General features: G+C 42.6%; 1 protein-coding gene across 4 annotated transcripts in view; it reads left to right on the top strand.

The window, feature by feature from the left end:
* The window catches only part of LOC118026358 (contactin-associated protein-like 3), a 177,659-nt gene that overhangs the window by 19,138 nt on the left and 130,812 nt on the right, over nucleotides 1-27,709 (top strand). For all 4 annotated transcript variants that reach the window (XM_035029173.1, XM_035029174.1, XM_035029176.1 and 1 more), the window contains exons 2-3: nucleotides 12,006-12,116; nucleotides 21,076-21,269. In XM_035029173.1, coding sequence (XP_034885064.1) covers nucleotides 12,006-12,116; nucleotides 21,076-21,269 — 305 coding nt within the window. The remainder of the gene's footprint in view (nucleotides 1-12,005; nucleotides 12,117-21,075; nucleotides 21,270-27,709) is intronic.

Below are 27,709 nucleotides of genomic sequence, written 5' to 3'. Positions count from 1 at the left end.
TTCCTTACAATATAAATGAACATCTAAACCCTTTCATGTTTCTTCGTAAGTGTTTAAAAACTTTGTGCTGTACTTTTCAATTGCTTTTCCATCATACAGTAGAGAGGGAATGAGGGAACTTTGTTTCCAAATTTGGGGTGGAGAAAATTGAGAAACTTAAAAAATTTGTGCCAAGTTTCAAAATAAATTATTTATTCACTCAAGAAATATTTATTAGCTATTGCTCCCCGGCCAAGCAGGGAGCCCGATGTGGGGCTCGATCCCAGGACCCTGAGATCATGACCTGAGCCGAAGGCAGATGCTTAACCATCTGAGCCACCCAGGCGCCCCAAGACTTTGCTTTTTAATAGGCATTATTTTTAGAGCAGTTTTAGGTTCTCAGAGAAATTAAGCAAAGTATAGCAGCCTATGGAGGAGCAACATTTACAGAATGAAGCTATGTGATTTTATGAGAATTACAGTATTTTGGTAATTCGTGCAAACAATGTATGAACAGAACAATTAAGAACAGGCACACTTGATTGCTCTGTGACCATTCTAACAATGTGAGTATAGTTTGTGGGATATTAGACTTTGCCCCTAGAATTGGGTATTTCAGATTTATGTGCCAGCCAGGCAGTTCTCCAGTTAATGAGCTGTGGATAGTTAAAATCTTTTTAAACAAAACGTGTAGGGCAACATCAATACTAAGATGAGTCAACAGCTGGCTTTCTCAAGTGCGTCCTTCCGGGGAGGAGCATGATAGGGTTTCGGATTTTTGCAGTCGTGTCTTTTACCCGCCAGCTCGCCAATACTGGTTTAAATGCTGCCCACAGACACAACATGGGTGCCGCGGCTGCTCACATGAAAACCAGTGGCCACGTTGAGCTGCTCTGCCCACAGTCGAGGTTTGCACGCACTGCACAGACGGTGTGCACTTTGTCCTCTGAAGAGCAGAATGTGTCTGTCTTGAGTACACAAGTCCCATCAGTTGTATCTGAAATACTCTGGTTTGGTGGGGCTCAAGGTAAAACACATTCACTAAATTAGAATGGCGGGGGCGGGAGAATGCCAATATTTAAAAATGCCCCAGGTGCTTTTTACTGGTGTTCAAGTTTGCTGACAGATGCTCACTGATGTCAGGGATTGGCAGGTCCTGCCTGGGGTCTGGGCAAGTCCTCAGCAGGTGCAGCATCCGGACCCCGTGCCACCCTTCAGCCAGAGCACCTCTGTGTCCTTCCGAGTCCTGTGGGGAAGCCACATAATTTCATGGGTGAAGAAAGGTCCCTTGAGCATCAGTGTCCAAGAAACTCTTGCTGTGCCTGTTTCCCCCTGAATTTGTATGGCACAGAATTGTACAATCTTGACACATCTAGAGATGATACTTTCTTCTCATGCAGAGATGTTGTATTCTTTCCGTTTGTAAATTCTTTCTGAAAAATATTCCAAGTGTGGTGGGTTGTTGACTTTTACTGATATGTGAAGGCAGGAGCAAGAATGTCTCCTGAAACCGTCCCCTTGTGCTGGTGCAGAACCCCCTTCTTTTTTTTCTTTTTTTAAAGATTTTATTTATTTATTTGACGGAGAGACACAGCGAGAGAGGGAACACAAGCAGGGGGAGTAGGAGAGGGAGAAGCAGGCTCCCCGCAGAGCAGGGAGCCCGATGCGGGACTCGATCCCAGGACCCCGGGATCATGACCTGAGCTGAAGGCAGTTGCTTAACCAGCTGAGCCACCCAGGCGCCCCGCAGAACCCCCTTCTTTACCCGTGTTCATATGTGTCTCACTGTCACATACCTGCCCCGCCCCTGGCCCGGAAATGAAGACGGCATGCTTTTCCTATCAGGATGAATTTGGCTGTTTCGATGGTATAAGCTCAATATGTGTCAAGATGAAATATAACTTAGATATGGAGATTTAAGAAAGTTGTTCTCCAACTTGTGGCCAATTTAATTCAGCACACATTTATCAGAGGCCTACCATGTGCCAGGCCCTGCGCTAGAAGCTGAGGAAATAAAGATAAATATTGGTTCTTTACAAAACCTGCTGATCCTACATGAGAAGCAGGATGATTCATTAAAATAGCACCAGTTGTAATTCTGGAATCACAGTCACCATTGGGTATCCGTGCCTTTTGCTGAATGTAAGTTTTGGGGGGACCTTAGTGGATAATAATTGGGATTTTTAAAATGTGGCCTTTCAAACAGGTGCAAATCCTTGGCTCCTTAGGGTGTGGAAGGAGGGCAACCCGTGAGAAAATTGGAACAGTTCTCCCCCAAGGCTGTGATTCCTCTGAGGTTTGGAAGTCACACAGATTTGCATGATTTTAAAACCAGGAAGGAACAGACTTGAGGTTTTTGGCCAAGTGCTAGAGCTAAATTTCACAAAGAGGCTTCTTGACATATAGCTGGAGTAAAATCAGTGTAAAGATTAAGTGTTTATGTCTTTTCTTAGGGAAGTTATTTGAATCACAGCCTTTATTCTTAAGTAAATTCTCAGTTCTTGATAAAAAGAAAGACTTTGCTTTTTTTTTTTTTAAAGATTTTTTATTTATTTATTTGACAGAGCGAGAGAGCACAAGCAGGGGGAACAGTAGAGGGAGAGGGAGAAGCAGGCTCCCCACCAAGCAGGGAGCCCGATGTGGGGCTCGATCCCAGGACCCTGAGATCATGACCTGAGCCGAAGGCTTAACCATCTGAGCCACCCAGGCGCCCCCAAGACTTTGCTTTTTAATAGGCATTATTTTTAGAGCAGTTTAGGTTCTCAGTGAAATTAAGCAAAGTATAGGGATTTCCCATATTCCCCCTTTCCCCACCAATGCACGGCCTCCCCTATTATCAGCAATCACTCCCAGAGTGCTTCATTTGTTCAAACTGATGAACCTACATCGACACATCATTATCACTCAGAGTTCATGATTTATGTTAGGGGTCACTCTCGGTGTTGTATATTCTATGAGATTTGCCAGATGTATAAAGACATGTATCCCCCATGACAGGATCCTACAGAGTAGCTTCACTGCCCCCAAATCCCCTGCATTCTGCCTATTCATTCCTGTCTACCTCTTAAACACTGACAGCTACTGATCTTTTTACTGTCTCTATAATTTCGCTTTTTCCAAAATGTCATATAGTTGGAATCAAACAGTATGTAGCCTCTTCAAATTGGCCTCTTTCACTTAGTGATATGCATTTAAGGTTCCTTCATGTTTTTTTCATGGCTTGATAGCTCATTTCTTTTTAGTGCGGAAAAGATTCCATTGTCTGGTTGTGCCACAGTTTCTTTATCCATTCACCTACTAAAGGACACTTTGATTTCAGGTTTTTGCAATTAACAAGTAAAGCTGCTATAAACAGTGCGTGCATGTTTCTGTGTGGACGTAAGTTTTCAACTCCTTTGGGTAAATACCAAGGAGTGCAATTGTTGGAATGCATGGTAGGAGTATATTTAGTTTTCTAAGAACCTGCCAAATTATCTTCCAAAAAGACCGTACCATTTTGCATTCCCACCAGCAATGAATGAGAGTTCCTTTTGCCCTCCATCCTTGCCAGCATTTCATGTCGGTACTGTTCCAGGTGATGGCCATGCTAATAGGTATGTGGTGGTATCTCATTGTTTTCATTTCCATTTCCCTGATGACATATGATGTTGAGCCTCTGGTCATATGCTTATTTGACATCTGCAAATCTTCTTTGTTGAGGTGCCTGGAAGTCTTTGGACCAATTTTTACATGGAGTTTTTTTTTTTTAAATTGTTGAGTTTAAGAGTTCTTTTTATATTTTGGTGAACAGTTCTTTGTCAGATGTATCTTTTGCAAATATTTTCTCCCAGCCTGTGACTTGTCTTTTCATTTTCTTGACAGTGACTTTTGCAGAGGAGAAAATTTTAACTTTCATGAAGACCAGCTGGTCAATTCTTTCCTAGATCCTGCTTTTGGTGTTGTATCTAAGAAGTCATTGCCAAACACAGGTCATCTGGATTTTCTCCTGTGCTGTCTTTTGGGAGTTTTATCGTTTTGAATTTTACAGTTAAATCTGTGATTGATTTGAGCTAATGTTTGTGAAAGGTGAAAGGTCTGTGTCTAGACTCATGACTTTGCGTGTGGGCGTCCCATTGTTCCCAGACCATTTGTTGAACAGACTGTCTTTGCTCCTTTGTCAAAAGGGCCCACTTCTGGGCTTTATTCTGTTCCATTGATCTGTTTTGTCAGTTCTTTTGCCAATACCACATTGTCTTGACTGCCATAGCTTTGTAGTAAGTCTGGAAGCTGGTGGTGTCAGTCCTCTAACTTTAATATTCTGTTGGCTATTCTGGGTAGTTTTTCCTTGCCACATGAACTTTAGAATTGGTTTGTTGATATCCATCAAATAACTTGCAGGGATGTTGATTGATATTGCCTTGAACTATAGACCAAATTGGAAACACTGACATCTCAACAGTATTGAATCTTCCTATCCTTGAATGTGGACTATCTCTCCATTTATTTAGTTCTTGGATTTTATGCATCAGTGTTTTGTAGCTCTCCTTGTATAGATTGTGTACACATTTTGTTAGATGAATGCCCAAGTATTTCATATTTGTGGATGCTCATGTAAATGGTGGTGTGTTTTTAATTTCAAGTTCAACCTGTTCATTACTAGTATACAAGAAAGCAATCGACTTTTATATATTAACCTTATATCCTGTGGGCTTGCTATAATTGCTTATTAGTTCCAGGTTTTTGTTTTTGTTTTGTCAATTGTTTTGGATTTTCTGCATAGATGATCATGTCATTTGTGAACAAAGATTTCTTCCTTCCCAGTCTATATCCCTTTTATTTCCTCTTCTTGTCTAATTGCATTAATTAAGACTTCCAATAGGATGTTGAAAAGGAATGGGGAGAGGGAACATTCTTGTCTTGTTCCTGATCTTAGTGGGAAAGGTTCAAGTTCTTACCGTTAAGTATGATTTAACTTTGTTTTCAGTAGATATTCCTTTTCAAGATGAGGAAGTTCCCCTCTATTCCTAGTTTAAGAGTTTTTATGACAAATGGGTGTTGGATTTGTCAAATACTTTTTTTTCTGCATCTATTTATATGATTGTGTAATATTTCTTCTATAGCTTATTGATGTGGTGGATTACATTAATTGCTTTTTGAATGTTGAATCAGTCTTGCATACCTGGGTTAAATTACACCTGTTCATGATGTGTAATTCTCTTTATACATTGTTGGATTCAATTTGCTAATATTTTGTTGAGGATTTTGCTTCTATGTTTATGAGAGATATTGGTCTATAGGTTTCTTGTAATATTTATGACTGGTTTTGGTATTAGGGTAATTCAATTGTCATAAAGTGAATTACAAAGTATTCCTTCTGCTTCTAGCTTCTGAAAGAATTTGTAGAGAATTGGTGAAATTTCTTCCTTAAATATTTGGTAGAACTTACCACTGAAGCCATCTGGACATGGTGCTTTCTGTTTTGGAAAGTTATTAATTATAGATTCAAATTCTTTAATAGATATAGGCCTATACAGATTGTCATCTTTCTAGTGTGAATTTGGCAGATTGTATCATTTAGGGATTAGTTCATTATCTAGATTATCAAATTTGTGGGTATAAAGTTGTCTATATTATTTCTTTATTATCCATTTTAATGTCCACAGGATCTCTAGTGATGTTCTTTCTTTCATTTCTGATATTAGTAATTTGTGACCTCTCTCTTTTTTTTAAGCTAGCCTGGCTAGAATCTTTTACTGACCTTTTCAAAGGGCCAGCTTTTGATTTTGTCCATTGATTTCCCATTTTCAATTTTATTGATTTGTGCTCTAACAAGAAGACTTTCAAAAGTGATTTTGTGCTTTTGAGTTGCAGATTTTCTGGAACTTCAAAGCCAGATCATTAGGCAGGGAGCTCTTTTTATTAACAAATATTTGCCCAGTTACATCTTCTCTACCATTTGGATTCAGCATTTCGAATATACTATTTTGTAATTTAAAAATTTCTCAAAAATATGTAAGACATTTTACAAATGCTTTGATCTAAAAAAGGAAACACTACCAGTATGAATTCACTCAGCTGGAGGGAATATGAGGTATAATTTAATTATAAGAACAATAATTATTTCAAATTTATACTTAATAATAGTTGCAATTAATGAGTATTAGTTTGCTATATCACACCACTAAAATTAATGGCAAATTGTTTTTGTAGTGTTACCATTTGACTTACAATAAAAAGTGAATCCTTCAATGCTGAGGAATAATTTTACAGGCAACATCTGGATCTAGATCTATTCATTAAATAGCTCTGATTTAATACAGTGAACCTAAACCAAACCTTTGGAATAATTCATGACATAGGTTACGATAGGAAAGGAAGCCTAGGGCGCCTGGGTGGCTCAGTTGGTTAAGCGACTGCCTTCGGCTCAGGTCATGATCCTGGAGTCCCGGGATCGAGTCCCACATCGGGCTCCCTGCTCGGCAGGGAGTCTGTTTCTCCCTCTGACCCTCCCGCCTCTCATGTGCTCTCTCTCATTCTCTTTCTCTCAAATAAATAAATAAAATCTTTAAAAAAAAAAAAAAAAGGAAGGAAGCCTAGAAGTAAAAACAAGAGTGCTTAACTTTGGACTGTGCTAATGGGTAAGCATGCACTCTCTCCACGGGTGAAATAAATAAATTAGCGAGGAACTTGGAGTAATTTGCCCTTTCTGACTTTGTTCTCACAGAGATTTAACTATATTCCATTACTGGCATCATAACTTATTGGAACAGACAAGAAATCTGAAATCACCTCTGCTTTCCTCCACCTGATTTCCCAACAGGCTGGCTTTGAGGATCATGAAACTAAGCAACTCAGACCCACAGTTGTTCAAACTCATGGGATGCCCAATTGGTGCCAAGTATAGACCCACATGGGGTAATTGCAGATCTGAACACACAGCAGCACGTATTTTCAGGGGCAAGTGAGGGTGGGGGTGGGTGAGATGGAGCTGGAGAATTATGTAAGGGTCACTAGAGCATCCTGCATGCCATGCTTACAAACTTGGAATGTCCTATAGATTATCAGGGGGGCATTACCTCTTCTCCACTATGTGTGTACCAGAGGGTTGGAAACTGGCCAGTGCCCCCAAAGACTTGGCCAAGTTCAGCACTGTGGTCCAAAGTGCTGAAGACATGGATCAGGACCCTGTATGGATTGGGATTCTGTAAGCACACACCTCGGGAAAGGTGGGGAGGGGGCCCCAGATGTTCACAAAGCTCTCAGAGTCCTTGATGGGCCACCAGGAATGGTGGATATTGGAGCAGCGACCTAGCTCTGGGCCTCGATCCTCCTGAGAGAGAAAGATTCCCGGGTATCTTCAGGTTCTTCTGAGTTCAGATGCTCTTGCTGGTCCAGTGGCCAAGGGGCACCACTGCGTGGGTCTGGGCCTTGATTCGAGCTGCCCATGTGGGAGGAGCAAGTAGGGCCAGAAGTCGAGGGGACTTTGTGTCATACTTTCTCTTCCATTCCAGGGTCTGAAGTCCGTTATGATATGTTGAAGGGTGAAAAACAAGCAACAAACAAACATGAATTTTCTGTGTTGAGGAATTTTTAATCTCATCCAGAAGATAATGCACCCTGAAAATACACCATTTATACACAATCGAGTATAAACTGAATTTGAAGTGCCAAAGAAACCAGAGCAAATGTATTACCAACGGGCTGTGGTTAACTAAGGGAGTCTGTCTGGAGTAGTTTTCTGTTTGTGGGGAGGGGTAGATTTAAGTAGTTTTAGAAGGAGGTCAAGAGCCTGGAAAACCCTCAGATCAGCTCACTTAGATTGGGAGGCCAAAGCCAGTTATATTTCCCCCAGTTGTGTGAAGTTCCGAATTTCTAAGATTTCACCTGGAAAAATATATAATTTTCAAAAACAGAAGCTGAAATATTGTTATAATCTCAGTCTAAGGCTGTTCTGTAGGTAAGACATACAATAGGCTTTTGATTAAAATGGCGTTGTAACAGGTACAACTAGTGAGAAAAGGTTTGAGTATTTCATAAATATGAATTTATTATATCAGAATGCACACAAGGATGTCCCTAGCACTCTGATCTGAGTCATACATAAATCATGAACAATTGTGGTGTATTTGTTTTTTCTCTAAAACACATGACAATGGACCATCACTTTTCCTTTAGAATTCTTAAGCTTCTCCGAGAACCTCACTTTGAGTACATTTGAACCACTGAAGGATGAGTGCATTTCAAAATTAAGATTATTCCATAGAATCACTCTCATTAATATGAGTGGTTATTATGAAGGGAAATAAAATTGTTTTAGCTTAACTGTAATATTCTCTATTTTCATATGTTATTTCTCATAAGCTTATTATTTGTACTCAACTTGCTTTTCCCTCTAAGTGATAAATAGTGGTTCTTTAAAATTGTTTTGCCATCTCACTTGTTAAAAACCATAATTTGTGAATAATTCTTGTAGCTTTGAAACATTTCAGGAATCATCTATATTTTTTTTGGATAGAGATAATATTTATCATATTATTCATAAGAATGATACTCATTTAGTCGGATTCAAGTGTTTTATAATGATGCCAAGAAAAAGAAAATTAAGTTGGGTCTTGACCATTTTTGCTTCAGGAATCTTAGTAGAAAATATAGACATTTCAAGTTGAAAACAAAGATAATGGAGGTTTGGGATGGCTCCTGAGCCTTCACCTTACATGGACTAAGTTTCGTTAGAAACACACTGAATGCCTGAAAAGCACTGTGCAAATCCAGAGTATCTCCTCTCTAGGTTCCCTGTAAGGATGTGACCACTGTTTTTTGACCACACATATTCTCAACTTTTACTATGTTGGCATAGATTGGAACACTGTTTTTGAAGCTTCTAAGTTAGGGTTATAAAGAAAATTGTCATTTTAAAATAAATTTTATAAATTGTTCTTCCAAGAAAGATTACAGCACAAAAGCTATTACTTTCTTTTTTTAAAGACTAAGCTTCATATGCCTTCTTTGAAGAAAGAATAAAAAAATGACAATATGGTTTGGAACCTTGAACACTGCCTTTTACATCTCTGTATGGGGAAAATGTCCTTATAGCATCTTTTTTTTTCTTTTAAAGATTTTATTTATTTATTTGACACAGAGAGAGACATAGCGAGAGAGGGAACACAAGCAGGGGGGAGTGGGAGAGGGAGAAGCGGGCTTCCCGCTGAGCAGGGAGCCCGACGCGGGACTCGATCCCAGGACCGTGGGACCATGACCTGAGCCGAAGGCAGACGCTCAACGACTGAGCCACCCAGGTGCCCTGTTATAGCATCATTTGAAGGAACTTAAAAAGTGTGTCTTACCATAGTGAGAATAATAAAAGCAAATACTTTTAATCCTCAGCAGTCCTCTTAGTGTGTGAGTCCCCATTGTACCCCCTGCCATATTGCTGTGTGACTTCCATTGTATAATTGTGTGACTCCCCCCTGTACAGTTGTGGGGGTTGACTCTCCATTGTATAATTATGGGATATCATCATTGTCCAGTTGTGTGATTCCCCACTGTACAGTTGTGTCTCTTCATTGTCCAGTTGTGTGACCCCCTGTTGTCCAGTTGTGTGATTTCCCATTGTCCAGCTGTGTGTCTCTTCACTGTACAGTTGTGTGTCTCTTCATTGTCCTGTTGTGTGATTTCCCATTGAACTGAGGAGAGAACCAAGGCTTAGAGAAGGGTGAGTGACACTCCCAAGAGTAGGCAAACCTGATAAATGCCAACCCCACCCAAGTCCGGTTCCAAAATCTATGCTTAGCTTCTCATTCAGTTTCCAACTTCAGGGGAGACCATAAGTGGTGAGATGACAATAGTGTGAACAGAGGGGACGGAGAGGGTGGCATCAGGACAGATCCCTAAAGGACACTGTGTGGGGCCAGGGCTGGGAAGAGAGAAGGCTTCCTGAGACACACAGTTAATGGGAATAATCCTCTCTTGCCCTCAGTCTGCTATGTGACTTCAAGGTGGTGGTGAGGTCTCCAGAAACCCTCTGCATACGGGGAGAATAATGCAGGTCTGCTCAACATGCTGCTCCCCCTGAGAGATTTCTAGGCTAATACTTAAGTTAGCTCAGTTGACTGTGAACTGTAGATAACCCTCCTCCTCTGGAGTTTTCTGAAGTACGAATAATACCCCAGTAATAACTCAACACTTTGTGCTTCCTGTGCACACACCATCACAGGGACTTCTGACGCCTTCCTTTGCCACAGACCCCTTTGGTACTTTGTTGAAGTCTGTGTCCCCTTCTCAGAGCAATGTGTAAAACATATATATATATATATATATATATATATATGTCAGTTACAGTGAAGCACTGATGTCAATAAATTAGAAATAGTAATATAATAAGTCTCCTTAGTTATTAGCACATTAAATAACAAAATCTACTGGTGAGTAGAATAAATAACGATTATTTTGAAGTAAGGAAGAACATGAATGATATTTCTAGATATCTGTGACAATGATTGCTATAAGAATATCTGTAACTTATGATGGTAACAAACAAACAACAAAGCATGAGCACTACTGAAAATGCTGTGGTTTGTCTATGCTCATGATTAAAGAAAATGCTGAATTTCAGCTGGGGGTTTAATGAAAATAAAGATGTAGTTTTTCTCTGTCTTCACAAGCTCCTTAAATCATATCTGTACCCCATGTTATGAACTCCTGAGTCATGGTTCCTCAATTCAATTTCTATGAAAAAGCCTCTTGGGCTTTTGATTGGACTCCTAATGAATCTTTAGATCAAACTGGGGATGACTGAGACTTTAAAAATACTGTCTTCCTGGTTGTGATCACTGGAGTCTGTATTTTAGATTTTTTTTTTTTTTGAGAGAGAGAGAGAGAATGAGAGAGAGAGAGCACATGAGAGGGGGGAGGGTCAGAGGGAGAAGCAGACTCCCTGCCGAGCAGGGAGCCCGATGTGGGACTCGATCCCGGGACTCCAGGATCATGACCTGAGCCGAAGGCAGTCGCTTAACCAACTGAGCCACCCAGGCGCCCTGGAGTCTGTATTTTATGCAGTTTTGCTTTAATGTCTTTCAATACAGTTTTTATAATAATACCTATAAATGTTTTGCACAGTTTTGTAAGATTCATTCTTAGATACTTTATGTGTTTTGTTATTAGTTGCTATTCTATTTATCATCTAACCCCAGCTAGAGTTTAAAATGAAATCAGTTTTGGGATATTGAGCTATTAAGCCAGTCAGGTACTTAATTTTGGATTTTCTACCTCCACAATCGTATCGTCTGAAAGTGATGACAGTTGCTTTTTTTTTTTTTCCCGATTCTTTTAGTTTTTAAATGTTCTCTTATGTACCGGTAGGACTTTGAGAGCAGCTTTCAACAGAAGCGGTGATGCCTATTAAAGTCTTCTTCCTGATTTTAAAGGGAATAATTCTAATAGTTATCCATTGAGGGGCAATGGGCTGGAACAAACTTTTAGTAGCTAGCAAGAGCCAATCGTTAACTTTTCATGAATTTTGTAAGCCAGTTGTTAAAACACAGTCATTATTAAAGATTAAGTTATATAAAGTTACAATTAAGTAAATCATGCTAAAAACAAAGGTAAATTCTCCAAACTCACCACTTATTACTCTATTTCATGGCATCTTACTATTACCTATGCTCTTGAGGTTATTTCGGTCTCTTGGATCTGCGTGGTGGAAATACTATAGAATGACGTGACACGTGTGAATCTCTTTCCAGTTCCATGGTTGGTGACATCACGCTGACAGCTTGGAATTGCCTATGATGGGAGTATTTGCACCATAGAAGATGGCAAATGCTACCAATCAGGGCTTTAAGAGCCTGTTGTTAAACATTTACTAACACACATCTGATGGAGACTGATGTTTGCCGTAGGTTCTAGCATTTTCTTAGCCTGTTAACTAAAAAGGAAGGGAAGAAAGAAGGAGAGGAGGGAGAGTAGGAAGGAAGCAGGAAAGGAGGAAAGGAAGAAGACGGGAAAGCCTGGAGCAGGGGGTTCATCTGAATTTGGTATTTTCCGCACAGATAACTGTGATGTTCCGCTGGCGTCCACCTTGCCGCGAGAGTCCTTCAGCAGCTCGTCGGAGCTGTCCAGCAGCCACGGCCCGGGGTTTGCAAGTCTTAATCGCAGAGATGGTGAGTCCGATACCGTCTTGTTGTTAATCCATCATGATTCTTTCTCAGAGAGAACAACGATCATTCTTACTTAATATTCATTCTCATGGTTCAAAAAGTAATTATATTGCAGTTTAATGAAGATGAAGCAGCAGGTTCAACATTTTATCATTTGCTAGCTTCCTTCGTCTTTAGTATTCATCTTTTTTGTTTGTTCTGACATTTCCCTTGCCTGTTGATGGCCTGCAAATGATCATAAATGAGATGCAAATCAGAAGGGAATTATTGCAGGCTCTGGAATATTTCCTATTTTATCATCCTTTTTTAGTTTTAGAGCACTCTATGGATGGGTGACTAGTCAAGTACGCTTATCGTGGGTAACTAAAACAACAAACGAACGAGCCAACGTCACGGGCACTGGGGAACACCAGCAAGCCACTGGCTGGCATCAGTGAAATGTGAAGCTGCCCACAGGATAGTGATGGGGAGACAGCTCCATCCCAGGACCTGGCCTGGGAGGAGCCTGGGCAAAGGCTCTTGTTGAAAATAGATTCTCTTCATATCCGTGGGAAGAGAGCTTACTTTTTGAAGAGGTATTCATTCATTCTTGCTCCTTGAGTGTCATGGACTAAGTTACTTTCCCTTTTGCACGAATAATAGTTCAGCAGACTGAATAAGCTAATACATATGCTGAAAACTCAAATGTTTTACTGCCTTTGAAAGGGATGGATTAACTCTTTTGGTGAATGATTCATTCAGAAAGTAAAATTTTAAATTGACTGTGTCCCATGTAAATGTAAATTCTGAAGATATTACTATGGAATGGAGCATTTTCCTCCCTTAATTTGGTATTTCTAAGATTACAGTTTAAGTATAGCTTGAGTTTTATTGTGTCCTCAAAAATCAAATGCGGGAACCCCACAAATGATCAAATAGACTGGTAGGGCAGAGTAAGGACACAGTGAAGGATTTTGGTGAGTATAGGTGGCGAGAGCATGCCCACTGATGACCACCTTCATGGCCTTTTACTATGAAGAAGCACTTCTGGCCAGATAATTACTCCTCCAGATATTTACGAAGCATCAGTCATGATAACTTTCAGTACTTCAGTGAATATATCTTCTCATTGAAGCCAGTTTTCAATTAATAATTAAATGATCAAATTTACTATTTTTGGTCTGGTGGTTACTCTAATACCAGCTTAACATCTAAACTTTCCAGTGGTTGCCCAAAGACTGTGAAAACTAAATAAGCACCATACTTAATTAGTTTAAAGGATCCCAAGGGGCCTGTGTATTGTGTTTCTGATTTGCATACACAGAATATCTTTATGATTCAGGCCTCCGGTCCTGTCAGCGTGGTGGCACTGGAAAGTTTATAAGCATCGGAAGGGAAAATCCCAATGTTTAAGATGAATTTATTTCCATTACATTTAATTAAAAAATAAATAACTTAGAATATGAAAAGCAACCATTGTAAAATGGTAAGTATAAAATGTGTTTACTATATTCAGATCTCTCTTTGCAGATTTAAATTAATGTTTTTAAGAGCATGGCGATCAGGGGCACCTGGGTGGCTCCGTCTTTAAGCGTCTGCCTCCGGCTCAGGTCATGATCCTGGGGTCCTGGGATCGAGCCCCACATCGGGCTCCCTGCTTGGTGGGAGGCCTGCTTCTCCCTCTCCCTCTCCCCCTGCTTGTGTTCCCTCTCTCGCTGTGTCTCTCTCTGTCAAATAAATAAATAAAATCTTAAAAAAATAAAAAAGAGCGTGGCAATCAACTGACGAGGTTCTTTCTTGTGGTTGTTGCTACTCTGATTGTGTACAATACACATTTCACTAAATATTCCTTCATTTTACCATCTGATTTCATACCCATTCCTAAAGCAAGATTCAGACAGCACAGTTTATCAGTATTCCTTCTGAAGGATTATCTATGAATATTTTCTGTTAAAAGCCAGCATCCCAGGGGCGCCTGGGTGGCTCAGTGGGTTGAGCATCTGCCTTCGGCTCAGGTCATGATCCCGGGGTCCTGGGATCGAGCCCCACATTGGGCTCCCTGCTCAGAGGAGAGCCTGCTTCTCCTTCTGCCCCTCACCCCGCTTGTGTGCTCTCTCCCTTTCTCTCAAAAAAATAAATAAAATCTTAAAAAAAATAAAAGCCAGCATTCCAGATTCTTTCCTGACATTTCTTTTGCCTTTGTAAATGCTGGAGAACAGATTAGTTCATTTCAGTTTAGGATATTATGATGTAAAATGTGGATTGTATAAAATGTGGATGATTATAATAATGATGATGATTCTTCATATGTAGTAGTTTCAGCTTTTTTGAAAATTCAGTGCATGACCTGGTGATGGAAATCATGTTAGACTACCTGATTATATGGTTAAAATATCCTTGGTCTATGTTATGGTACCTGGAGGTTGTAAAGAAGGTGGTCTGTCTTACCTCCCTAGTTTCTTATTTTGCCCAGCAGTGTTTGAGCTTTCAAATATTTTTATGGAAAAATAGAAACATCCGAACTATCATGGCTCCTGCCAGGGATTTTATATGTAGCTGATTACTGCATCTACCTGATGTATAGGGTAGTGAGAGAATAGTCAGTACATAATTTTATTTTATTTTTATTATTTTTAAAGATTTTATTTACTTAATTTAGAGAGAGAGAGAGAATGCGAGTGAGAGGAGGAGCAGAGGGAGAGGGACTAGCAGACTCCACGCTGAGTACAAAGCCCAACACGGGGCTCCATGTCACGCCCCTGGGATCATGACTTGAGCCGAGATCAACAACTGAGAATTTACTTAGGAATAAAGGCTGTGATTCAAATAACTTCCCTAAGGAAAGACAAAAACACTTAATCTTTACATTGATTTTCCCTCCAGTCACGTTCAACTGCATTGCCCCTTCTAGGAATTTCCTTTTTTTTCTGCCCAGGATTCCTGGCAAATGAGGTACCAGCTAAGGTGACCTTCATGTCTGCCAAAGTGGTAAGGCCCAGTTAGCAATCGTTGACGAGGCACCTGGGATTCCCTACTGGTACATAGGTGCCATATTGAAATCAACACAGGAGTCCTGAACCGCATGTTTCATGTGTGACCCAGGAAGACCATAGCCAGGGACGAAGGCTACTGGCTCCTCTCCGTGGGCCCTGTGGTCACCTGCTCTGCTACCATGAACGTGGAGGGAGACCTGCCTGGACTAGGGGCTGACGGGAGGTGGTGGAGTGGGCTTTGCTCTGACACGTTCAAGTGCAATCCCTTGAATGCCCCCACCCCGAGTGCTGCTCGTCAGCAGCATGCACATTTTGCCAGGCTCAAGCCTCACCCTTTTTGCATTCATTATGATATTCTATTTTGTATAGCAGGTAATTGGTACGCGACTCTTTTCATCGGAGGCTCTCACGGCGTGCTTACAAATTGCTACGAATTAAGCCGTACAACATCCTTAAAGAAAATGCAAGTTTTAGCATCAGTGGGAATTTTTTTTTTTTTTTCCAGAGGCATTTGGCTGACAAGCAGTCACAAATGGGTGGATAATTTAGTTGTCATGGTTTTATTTCTGAGCATCTCACCCTTGCATTTCCTGACATGATCCTCCACCATATTTATTTTTTTTAAAAAGGAGACATTGCCTTGAGAGCAAGCAGCGGAGCATCCGTGGGGAGTGCTGGGGGCGGTGGAGCTGACTGTGCTGGCCTGGCCTCCTGGTCTTCCAGGCGGCCTGGACTCCCCCCCACTGGTCTGCACACAGCAGAGGGAGGTGCCGCTGTTCAGACAGGCCTCAAGGATGATCGGATATCCTGTCTGTTCTGCATAACTCAGGGGGCTGCTGAGATGATGCTTTCATAGAATGAGGATACATCCCAGAGCCGCGCTCCTTGTAAACCTAGAGATTTCACGGGACATGAATAAGCTCAGTCACACATTTTATTCAGTCATAAATGAGGGATTTATGACTTGTTTAGATTCTTATAGGCTTGCTGGGCAATTCTTGTTCTGTTTCTAAGGTGAGAAATTAGCAGAATCATCTTACGGTTTTGTCAGTGCAGAACTTCAAACGAATCAGAGCTGGAGAACCTTGGATCAGCTCAGATCTCAGTGGTTCTCTACTCTATGTTCCTTTAACAAGTGATCAGGAATCGATGTGAGAACAGCAAAACAAAACACACAGGATTGACAGATTTTTGTTTATTTTATGCAGAAAGAGCCGCAGTTGCAGTCGGAATGCTCGGTGCCTAAGGGCACGGCAAGTTGTCCCTGGGGAGGGTGCACACATGAATGCTTACAGGGTGCTTTCTTTTCCTCAAGATCACTGGCATTTAATACAAACTCAGATTGACCGGTGAACACATATTTTTATTTAACTTCTGAAGGGTCTGTTTACAAGGCCATTTTAGGGTATCTTCACATTGCACAGGAATGTGGTTTACAATTAGACAGCTGGGGCTGACTTTTCCCTTCTGGATGCATTTTGTGGGAAACGTCCTGTCCCCCCGCTCAGGCTGCTAGCAGAGTGCAGGAAGCCACGGGAAGGGAAGCAGAGCACACCTAGGCAAGCCCAGAGGCGGGGTTTCTGGGCTTACTCCATCCCGATAGCTAGAAATGCTACCAGGAGGTAGCTGGAATTGCCTCCTAAGGAATCAGAACTGCAGCAAATGCTTTAATCCCCTCAGTAACATGGGCAGGGTCTGACCCAGGCTTCAGCGTGTGCAGCGCGAGGACCTCTGAGTGGGGAGGTCAGGGGGCACCCACCCACGGAGCCCGGCTGCCTCCCGGGCCCCCTTTCCTGGGGATGTCGGTCATCTCCCTGGGGAAGGCAGCAAGGGGTTCCTGCTTCTCTCCTGCTCTTCCCTCGCACGCTGGGCCCCGCCTGGAACTTGGAGTAAATCTTCTGTGGACTGAGATGCGTGTAAGTGAGGAAAGAGCACCCACCGCTGGATGAGATCCCATTTGGGACAATGGAGTAATGATCGTGGGGAGAGACTTCCCTTGGCAACAATTGCAGCTTAGCCATTTATCTGCTCTGCATATAGATGCCCTGAGGATGGGTAGGTCTGTTCACTTCAAATTAACCCACTTGACTTTTGTTTCCATGGATATCTTTTTTTTTTTTTTTTTCCAAATTCAAGTTAGTTAACATATAGGGTAGTATTAGTTTCAGCAGTAGAATTTAGTGATTCATCAGTTGCATACAATATCCTGTGCTCATTCCATCCTGTGCCCTCCTTAATGCCCATCTCCCAGTGACCCCATCCCCTCACCACCCTCCCCTCCAGCAACCCTCAGTTAGTTCCCTAGAGTTAATAGTCTCTCACAGTTTGCTGCTCTGGTATTTGTTGAAGGATGAAGAAGGCATAAGCTTTGGCTTTTCTCCCCCAGGTAATGTTCTTCTCTGTGTGAAGCCAACAGTTTGTGAGAGCGCAAGCCCTGTGACCACCAGGAGCCGTGGTCACTGTCATCGTGATCAGTGGGCAGAGTAATTGAGGCCCCGCTGAGAGTTTCCCATTCAACCTTTCCTCTCCCCGAGGACTCGTCCCTGCCTGTGTCTGAGCCAACCAAAGGCAGGGGAAGCAGTCACACAGGATTAACTAGAAACAGAAACCTTGCGACAGATGGATATAAAATACAGTCTGGGGGCGCCTGGGTGGCTCAGTTGGTTAAGCGTCTGCCTTCGGCTCAGGTCATGATCCTGGAGTCCCTGGATCGAGTCCCGCGTCGGGCTCCCTGCTCGGCGGGGAGTCTGCTTCTCCCTCTGACCCTCCCCCCTCTCATGCTCTCTCTATCTCATTCTCTCTCTCAAATAAATAAATAAAATCTTTTAAAAAAAATACAGTCTGGTTGGTGGTCAGCAAACAATACTGGGTAACTGATAAACTGCACGGTCTTACCTCTATCTGGTGCGAAGTGGCAGGCAACAGACCCTTCAGTAATAAGGTGACTGGAAAGCTCAGCGCCTGGGCTGTGGCCCCTCATTCACCTAGAAGCCACGGCGGTGACAGCCCCTTGTCTTCAGTGCACGGCAACCGATGGGAGAGAAAACACTGGGTGCTTAACACATCCTCCCGCTGCATCCTCCTTACAGCACCAACGCACCACATTTTCCCGAGGAGTGAGAAGGATATTTCGTGTGGGGTGGCCTCCCAGGCACTGGGACTTTGTTCTGTGCAAGTGGGCCCCCCTTGGATAGATTTTCCTTTGTACACATTTTGACACTTTATTCAGGAAGTGGCGGAGGTTGGAGAGAGGCAGGGGGTGGTGGGAACGCACAGTCCGCAGTGCACACGGGAGGGAATGCCCAGCAGCCCACATCAGCACCCCGCAGCGATCTGGGGATTGCGGGACCGTGTTATCCCGCTAAAGCGAATCGCCCCCTGGCATAGGGGATTCCGATGTTCCATCCCTTGATCACAGCCTCTAGGTAATCAAAGAGCTTAATTTGCACACCAGTAGCACCTCCTCACTGCAGGCAAGGAATAGGAGATGCTCAGGGTCTTAGCTGCGCGTGGAAGCCTGATTGGCAGGTGGGCTGCTACACCCGTGGGAGAGACCGGTCCCAAGGCAACATGCTGGAGACACCATGATGTGTTTACTGAACTGTGCTTCTCCACGCGGGTGACGCCATGCGGATGATACTTCCTGGCTTCACGAGAGATTAAAATTGACAGGGAAGGATGGCGAAATGCGGGCAAGTGTATCATCAGTACTTCTACAGAACTTTACTACCAACTAGGATGAGCTGGATACAGGACTTTGAGTAGTTCCTCGGAGATTTGAACTGATCCATAGAGAATTTCAAACGTGGAATCTCCACGTTAAAACGATCAGCTAAATGCCAACGCCTAATTTTTAAGTTTATTTTTGTGACTGTGATTAAGTTTATTTTTGTAATGTCCCTCGGACTGTTAGTTAGCTCTCAGAGAGAATACAGAAAGACTTCCATTTATCAACTGTTAGTGGGACCCTCGGACAAAACAGTGGAACCAATCCAGTCATGAGAGGCGAGGAAAGACTGCAAAACTGTCATGGGTTGGGGGACACAGAGGAGACTCAATGTCAAAACAGGATCCTGGGGCAGAAAAATGGAGTTAGTGGAAACACTGGGGAAATCAAAATAAAGTCTATCATTTCATTAATATCGTACCCGTGTAAATATCTTAGTCTTGATACAAGTCCCACGATGACGTAAGATCTTAACTGTGAGGGAAACTGGGTACAAAGTAGACAGGACTCCCCTATATCATGTTTGCAGCTCTTCAGAATACAAAGTTTAAAAATGCATTACAGAACAACCAAAACTGCAGCATATTTGGGCTCCTGGGTCCAAGGAAAAGGCATTGAGCTTGCGGTAGAGTTGAGAGGAAAATTTGGAATATTTGAACAAAGATTCAGTGCGGGAAACCAGGGTAGAAAGAAATGAGAAAGAATCTGGGTTCTAGAGAACTTGTGAGCTTTAGACTTTACTGAAGCTCGTGCATGAACACGTTGTGCGACTAATGGAGGATGTGGTGAAGAAATGTACGTGCCCACCTCCTGGGGACTCCCCGCACCCTGATGCAAGCGCCCCACTTCCGTTTCCCTCCCGGCCATCCTGTAACCGTGTCACATACCTCCTGACATACTCTCAGCCCTACTGGCGTTAGCAAACCGAATGTGGGTGTCAGTAAGAGCTCCTCACAAGAAGACGCTCAATGTCGATCAAGTCTAATGCATTCGACGATCTGATGCATAGACGATCAAGTCTAACGCATTCGACCTCATTATGAGAACCTCAAGTGCGGTGCCAGAACAGTGCCAGAAAAATTGTTTTAAAGACTCCTTTTGTCATCTTAGGCATTGTTTACATTACTCGTGTTTTCTAGACACAGATAATTAGCAAAACACCGGTTCCAGAAGGTGTTTCAAGCTTATTTTCCAATTTTTTATTGCTTATTAATTTAAAATCAGAAAAGTGAAAGTGACATCTAAATCCAAATTCAAAACTCATGTTTCTGTGACAGCAGAAGAACAAAATATGTCAACAGCACATCCTCGGGGAGCTCTAACTTTTCTGTTTCTCATCTGTTTCTCACTGGACCAAACAAAGCATCATGATTTCTGCTCTGCGGCTGTTCTCTCCAATACCTGAGAACGTCCTTCTTATTCACTCACTCGGGGTTCTCCCTCAGCCTCCCTGCGGCCTCTCAGAGCTCTCCCTCCCTGCACAGAAAAACCTTCACCTCCGTCCCTGCCATGCTGCGTTTCAGATCGTTCTTTGAAATGCCTGTTTCTTGCATGAATCTGTAAGCATATCGAGTGTACGGTTTGGCCATCACCACTGTTCTTTTTTTTTTTTTTTTAAAGATTTTATTTATTTATTCATGAGAGACAGAGAGAGAGAGGCAGAGGGAGAAGCAGGCTCCCAAGGAGCAGGGAGCCCGATGCGGGACTCGATCCCAGGACCCTGGGATCATGACCTGAGCCGAAGGCAGGCGCTCAACCATCTGAGCCACCCAGGCGCCCCCATCACCACTGTTCTTACCCCAACATTCACTATGGTACTTTCTCGTGTTCGGATTCCAGAAATAGGCTTTTTTAGTTCTACCATGGTCTGAATATTTTCCTTTAGGTCCAGCCAAAGGTAAGTCATACATACAGGCCAGTAAAGACACTAGTTTTAAGCTGATATTGCCACATGGTGGGAAACATGGTGTGTAGTTGTCCACCTGTTGCGTGGGACCGGGGGACAGCAGAGTCAGGGGTTATGAGCTAAAAACCAAAGCAATTAATGATGAATGTAGGATTTATCTGTTTACTTAACCCGTGGTTTTGAGTGCATGTATGTGTGTGTGTGTGTGTGTGTATAATCATGGGGGGTTATATGTTCTAGAATTTGGAACTATGATTTTCATAAATTTTATTTATGATCCCATTCTTACAGGATAATGTAGCTCTTAAAGAATTCTTTCCCTTTACTATTTTTTCCTGTTTCTATTTCCACTCAAAGGGGCTGGTGGCTGGTCTCCACTTGTGTCAGATAAATACCAGTGGCTGCAGATTGACCTTGGAGAGAGAATGGAGGTCACAGCTGTGGCCACCCAGGGAGGGTATGGGAGCTCTGACTGGGTGACCAGCTACGTCCTCATGTTCAGTGACGGCGGGAGGAACTGGAAGCAGTATCGACGGGAAGAAAGCATCTCGGTATGTTCCTTCACTGAGAGACCTTTGTCAGAGTATGAATTACACCAGTTACTCCATGTTGCTGCAAATCTGTCAGATCAAATATAGAGATGGAGTCTCCTAAAGTACTTGAAAATGTTTTCAAGTGAATATAAGACACGTGTGGCATTTTAAAATACGATGCCCATGTTTAATTTATGAAATAAGTAAAAGTAAAACAATTCTGTACTGTAATGAAATATGGAAAAACGTCTTCCCATTATTCCTTAACATAGTGTGAAATCGAAGGAATGAAGTCACATACAACCTACGGTATTTTTTGTTCCATAATCCAGTAGCTGATATCACCTTGCTGTTGTTCAGTTAAGGAGATTCATTCTTCTGAGTCCTCTAATGATTAAGTGAGATTTCTGAAGGACCCCAAACATTTAAAAATACACGTAATGGGCAGTCTCCCTATGGATGATGGCGTGTTGAGGGACAAAGGTCCAGCTCCAGCAGGAACTTGGGCACCTGTGTGGCCCCTTGTAATTCATGGGGGATAGATCTCTGGGATTCTTTGGAATCATAACTATATTAAATTATCTTACACCGCTGATGTAGTTTCTGCTTCTGATGACATACCCTTGCTTCTTTGAGAAGAATTAAATTTTGCTTGCCTGACTTTTTGAATATCAAAATATATGAAGTCTGCCCTGAAGGAGGAGCTCTGAGAGTAGAGTGTGGTAAACATCGGCCTCGTTTGCAGTTGGTTGATGGGGCAACGGATGGAGGGGTGTGGCCTGAAGAAGATTTGTCAGGTGGGGAAGGAATTACTTTCTTCTTCTTATTAAAAAAACACTTGGGGCACCTGGGTGGCTCAGGCGGTTGAGCTTCTGACTCTTGGTTTCAGCTCAGGTCATGATCTCAGGGTCCTGGGATCGAGCCCCGCATCGGGCTCTGCGTTCAGTGGGGAGTCTGCTTGAGATTCTCTCTCTCCCTCTCCCTCTGGTTCCCCCTCTTCCCCACTCACACGCACTCTCTCTCATGAATAAATAAATCTTTAAAAAAATACACTTTAACTGCTTGCCAGGGGCTTGGGGAAGGGAGGAATGGAGAATTACTGTTGAATGGGGACAGAGTTTCAGTTTAGAAGATGAGAAAGTTCTGGAGATGCATGGTGGTGATGGTTGCCCAGCAGTGTGATTGTTAATGGTATACAACTGCATGCTTACAAGTGGCCAAAGTGGTAAATTTTATGAGTATTTACTCACAATAAAAAATATACAGTTTAGCTTCCATTTAATTTAGGCTAAGGATATTATGTAACTCTTAAAAAATTTTCTTGTCATGGTAAGAGGAAAAGTAGCAGAGAAAAAGCTATTACTTGTTAGCTCGTAGCTTATCTGTAACACTAACAAGCAACAAAATTTTAATACTCGCTGGGTAACAAATTGGCCTCATTTGAACTTCTTTAGAACTCTGTTACTTAGTATAACTTCATAGATTATGGTCTATTTAATTTTTTATCTCTGGACCTCTTTATAGTTCATCAATAAATGTTGATTTAAATTGAATTTAGAAGTAGTCAGTTGTCTAATATTAGGTAAAAGAACAAAATAGGAGAGAATTTGTGCTTGGGGGGCTGGCTGACTTAAATACCCTAAACATGCATTTGCCAAATGTGTGATCAGAAGTAGATACTGATGTTGAGCTGATTCTAAGAACACCAGGTCTAAACCAGGGTTAAGGTCAACATTAATTAAGAATGAATAACAGTTAAAGCTTAATGAAGCATCAATTTATACGGAGAACTTTTGTTTCAAATTAAGTCTTGTTTTTTCGAGATCAGGTGTTAATGCATGCTTATTCTTAGTTGTATTAATCAAGGTTCATATTTTTACCCCCGTCCCACCCCAATACATGGTTGCAAAATTGTGACAATTCCTGTTTTTCAGCTTAGCAGCTTGGGGTGAACCATATCCAAGCACCACCGTCTGGCACCTTGTTTAAAGGAGCCCAGGGGAAGTAAGGGTCAAGAATAGTGGCATTATTGATCCTAGACCACGCAGGTGAGGACGTATGCTTGAACCCATCAGTCCTACCGGCCATCACTCAGTCAAGACTGGTGTCCCACACCTGGGGAGCTCGCTTACAGAGACCCACCTTCTCCCTCTGTGTCCTGAGCACTTCACGGTGCATGGGCCTGAGCAGAAAGCTGGTAAATGTTTACTAGATGAATGCATGAGTGGAATCTACCTTTTGGCAGGACGCTTCTCTTGAACTCCCTGCTCTGCCTGGCTTTGAGGCCCTTTGTCTCAGCTCAGGGCTTCTTGAAGCTCCAGAGCGGGCATTCCTCCTGCATTTTGATCTCCTCTAGGAAAGGGACTCATCCTTGCATTTCCTTCAGCCATCACCACAGCTTAAGTGAATTAATCTCTCTGCCCCTGACTCCGTATGTGGCTGACTCTGACCACAGTGAGTAGCACTAGTTGATAATTGTGCGATTATACCTACCGTTTCTTGAAGAAGATCAGGCTGATTTGGCTGCTCTCTGGCCCCTCTCACACAGAGTACCTGCTCTTAATCCTAAAGCACAGACCCTCCCAGAAGCTCTACCCATTCTTCAGGTGCTTGTTTTTAATCTATGGATTGCTGCCATTAATTTGAGAGTGAATTTCATATAACACCCAGTGCTCTATGCGATACGTGCCCTCCTTAATACCCATCACCGGGCTAACCCAACCCCCCACCCCCCTCCCCTCTAAAACCCTCGGTTTGTTTCTCAAAGTCCTTAGTCTCTCGTGGTTCATCTCTCCCTCTGATTTCCCCCCTTCATTTTCCCCTTCCTTCTCCTGATGTCCTCCATGCTATTCCTTATGTTTCACAAATAAGTGAAACCATATGATAATTGACTTTCTCTGCTTGACTTATTTCAGAGTGAATTTAAGATTCTAAAAAATTTCCTTGAAATATTTACACTCTTTATTAGCAAAAGTATTATTGTCATTTTCTTAGTTTTGTGCTACTACTCTAAAACATTACCAGGCACTTGGTGGCCCAACACAAGACAGAGCCATTATGTAGGTCTGAAGTCCACTATACCTGGCTGGGTCCTCTGGGTAAGGTGTTGGCAGAGCTGCATTTTTTTCTCCTCCAAGGTGTCTGGAGATCCCCAGGATCTCCAGGTTCTGTGATCCACTGAGGGGACTCACAGGACCAGTGTGTAGTCATAAAACTATGATTTATACAGGATAAAAAGCAAAATGAGTAAAGGAAAAAGGTGCATGTGGTGAAGTCCATAGGAAACCAGGATAAGCTTCCATGAGTCCTCTCCAAGTGGGGACACATGGAATGTGCTGAATTCCCTCCAAAACAAGTTATAGTAATCCATGTGAGGTGTTGTCAACCAGGGAGGAGGCTCATTAGAGACTCAACATCCAGGGTATTTACCGGGGGCTGGTCACATAGGCACCCTCCTTGCAAGACCCCTTGGAAGATGGGTATTGAGTATAAACTGCACTGTTTGCACAAACATTAGGCACAGTGAGCCACTGTCATTATGAGGGTCTTGGGAGTGGGCCAGCCTTGAGATCTGAATCAGTCTAGGTGATTTGGGAGTCCAACCACACTGTGAAGAGGATGATTCAAGTGGTCTCTGGCTCAGCTGTACCCAAGAGGGAGCCCTGCCCCCGCCTCCGCTCCACCTTCCATGGGTTAGCTACTGGCATGTATTTCCCTGTATAGAAGGATGGGTTCAGAAGTCTGGGGAAGCATTCTGACTTGCCTGGCTCCGGCTGAGGGACCATCTGAAAACTCACATCTGTGGTTGTGGGAAGAGTCCACGTCACCAGGTGGCTCCCTCTGCCCCACCCTAGGCACTGAAGCTCCTGAGCTCTGGGTGGAGCCATGTAAGGACCTAGTGGCCACCCTAATGGGCTGGCATGGGCTTAGAAGGGAGGGATGCTGGGAGGGCCATATTTTCAAATTTCCTATTCTTCATCTCTCTTTATGATCCTTTGCTTTCTTTTATATTTCTCTGCTTTCCTCTGCCTGTACATCACATCTTTCTACTCCTATCCTCCCCTTCTCTATAAGAGAGAGGACATGGATTATCATGGGCCCTACAACTCAACAGGTGGCCCACAGTCCATCAGCATCACCTGGGATCTTGACAGAAATATGGAATTTCAGCCCCCATCCTGGCCTACTGGATCCAGATCTGCATTTTAACAAGATTCCCAGAGGATCCCAGAAGTGCTGACTGAAATAACCCAAGTCCCATCTGTGGGAGAGATTGTTCTGTTCCTTAACTAACCTTACCTGCCTGGATCACAGGAGATCACACCTCTCCTGGAGGACACAGCTTATCCCATGCACATGTTACCCTGAGCACATGATCCTTCCTGTAATGGGACCTTAGGAACCTCACTCCATTGTCCTTTGGCTGCAGAACACCCTCTTTCTCCCCAATAGCCGCTAACCTAGTAGAACAAAGCCCAGAGTGTCTTCTCGTTGCTTTTATCAATAACAACCAAGTGCTTAAAGTTAGTACCATCTTTGAGAACTGTATTATTTCCTGGATCTGTACATTTTGCATTAATTAGTGTTTTATTCTTTCCATTATAAACTCATCAGAACTCAAATTCAAACACTATATCTCTTTGGAATTCAAGATGGGGCTGTTACTCAGAACGCACTGACAACTTAGAATTTAAGTGGATTTTTCTTCCTATGCAGGATGTTTGTGTGAGAAAGGCATTCGTCTAAGAACGGACTGATAAAATGTATTTAAAAAAAAAAACAAAAACAAGAAAAGAAATTATTTGAAGTAAACATAGGATTGAGTATAAATAATTCTATTGAATAAATTTCTTTTGCCTTGAAAAAATGTGTTATCAGTAGGTCCTCGGGTGAAAATAAAAGAGAAATAGCAAACCATTTGAAACTTTATTCTACTTTGGATAATTTACAGCCTAAACCAAGTAGAAAATGTCGACTAATTAGTGAAGCTAATTACTATTGTATTGAAAGACACAACAACCTTATAGTGCTCTACAAGAGCAACAAAGATGACTCCAGAGATTTAAGGTAGAAGAAATGACAAGAAAATATTGGAAATAAGACAGATGGGATGGGGGGGGTGTTTGTTACGTCTGCAGTGGTTTATTTATTTGAGAGAAGGAGCTGATGCACCTGTAGCAAAATATTCGCCTTGTTAAATCCAGATCACAGGTACATGTGTGTTTGCTTTTTAAGATATGTTTGAAATGTGGCATAACCAAAAAAAACCCCAAATACTGAATTCAGGTTTAAAAGACCCATGGTTACTTGGTATAAATAGAAAAATCATGAGACCCATACATGATTTCAAAATAAAGAGGGATAAGAACCGTGTCCAATCATGATAAGAACAACTTGAATCAGAAATAAGGAAGAGTGTTTGTGTGCAAGGAAGTAGGCACTCTGCTAAGTAGGAAGCTTTGCTGGGAGCTGAAGTGGAAATTCACCTGACACAGATTCATATTAGTTCAGTCATTTAAATCGTGTTGGTTTATTTCAGGTCTAGGTGCATACATTTATTATTGAGTAGACAACCCAACAGAGCCAAGCCCCACCTCACATGGGTGGTTGCAGAAAGGGTCTGTAGGGTCTGCGAGGTCAGACATGGGGCTTATGCCAATGCCAGGCTCACCAGTTCCAAGTTCAGCTCTGAGACCGATTGGTTTATTGCAGAACGGGAGTGACACTTCGACGATTCTGTTGTCAGTCACTTCTGTGTACTCAGCCTTGTTGGGGACATGGGTGTCTCCCTCTTAACCATCCAGCTCATCACACACAGCATATTGATCACAGTGACTTTGTACCATACTTCATTGATTGCGCTTACCATTGTGGACCACGATTGGATTTTCCATACATGTCTTCCCTTCCTGGGCTCTGAGAGCCATTAGGTCAGCAAGTGATCTCCCCGGAGGCCCAGGGCTATTACGGTTTCTCGATAAAGGGCTGTTGGATTGAATTAAGGGAAAGCTGTTCTCAGACCTCAACCAGGTGGGTAGTTAAGGATATGGAAACCTTAGCCAACCATGGGATGCTATTTATGCAGTGGGAGGCTTTTGGTGCCAAATCTGAGAGTGAGAAGAAGTTTAACACTGTTTCCCCACAAAGCTGTACAAGGATGATGCCCTATTGAGCCTAAGGTGGTCCCATGTGCCTTTAACTGCAGGTCTCAGTGACAATAGAGATAAATGCTGGATTCCATCCATGGAAAACTCGGAGCACCTGAAAAGGTTGAGGCAGAGAAGTACATGAGCCATCTGAGCTGCAACCACAAAGTAACCAGGGGCTCCCTAGAGGCAGGGTGTCCTGTAACAACTGCTTTTGTCAGTGCTCCCTGCTTTATGTGTAGAACTAACTTCCTTCCTTCCTTCCTTCCTTCCTTCCTTCCTTCCTTCCTTCCTTCCTTCCTTCCTTCCTTC

The sequence above is a fragment of the Mirounga leonina genome, unplaced genomic scaffold (genome assembly GCF_011800145.1).
Source record: "Mirounga leonina isolate KUSES-001 unplaced genomic scaffold, KU_Mleo_1.0 Mir_224, whole genome shotgun sequence".
Taxonomy (NCBI): domain Eukaryota; kingdom Metazoa; phylum Chordata; class Mammalia; order Carnivora; family Phocidae; genus Mirounga; species Mirounga leonina.
This window is presented reverse-complemented; position numbering and strand designations above follow the sequence as displayed.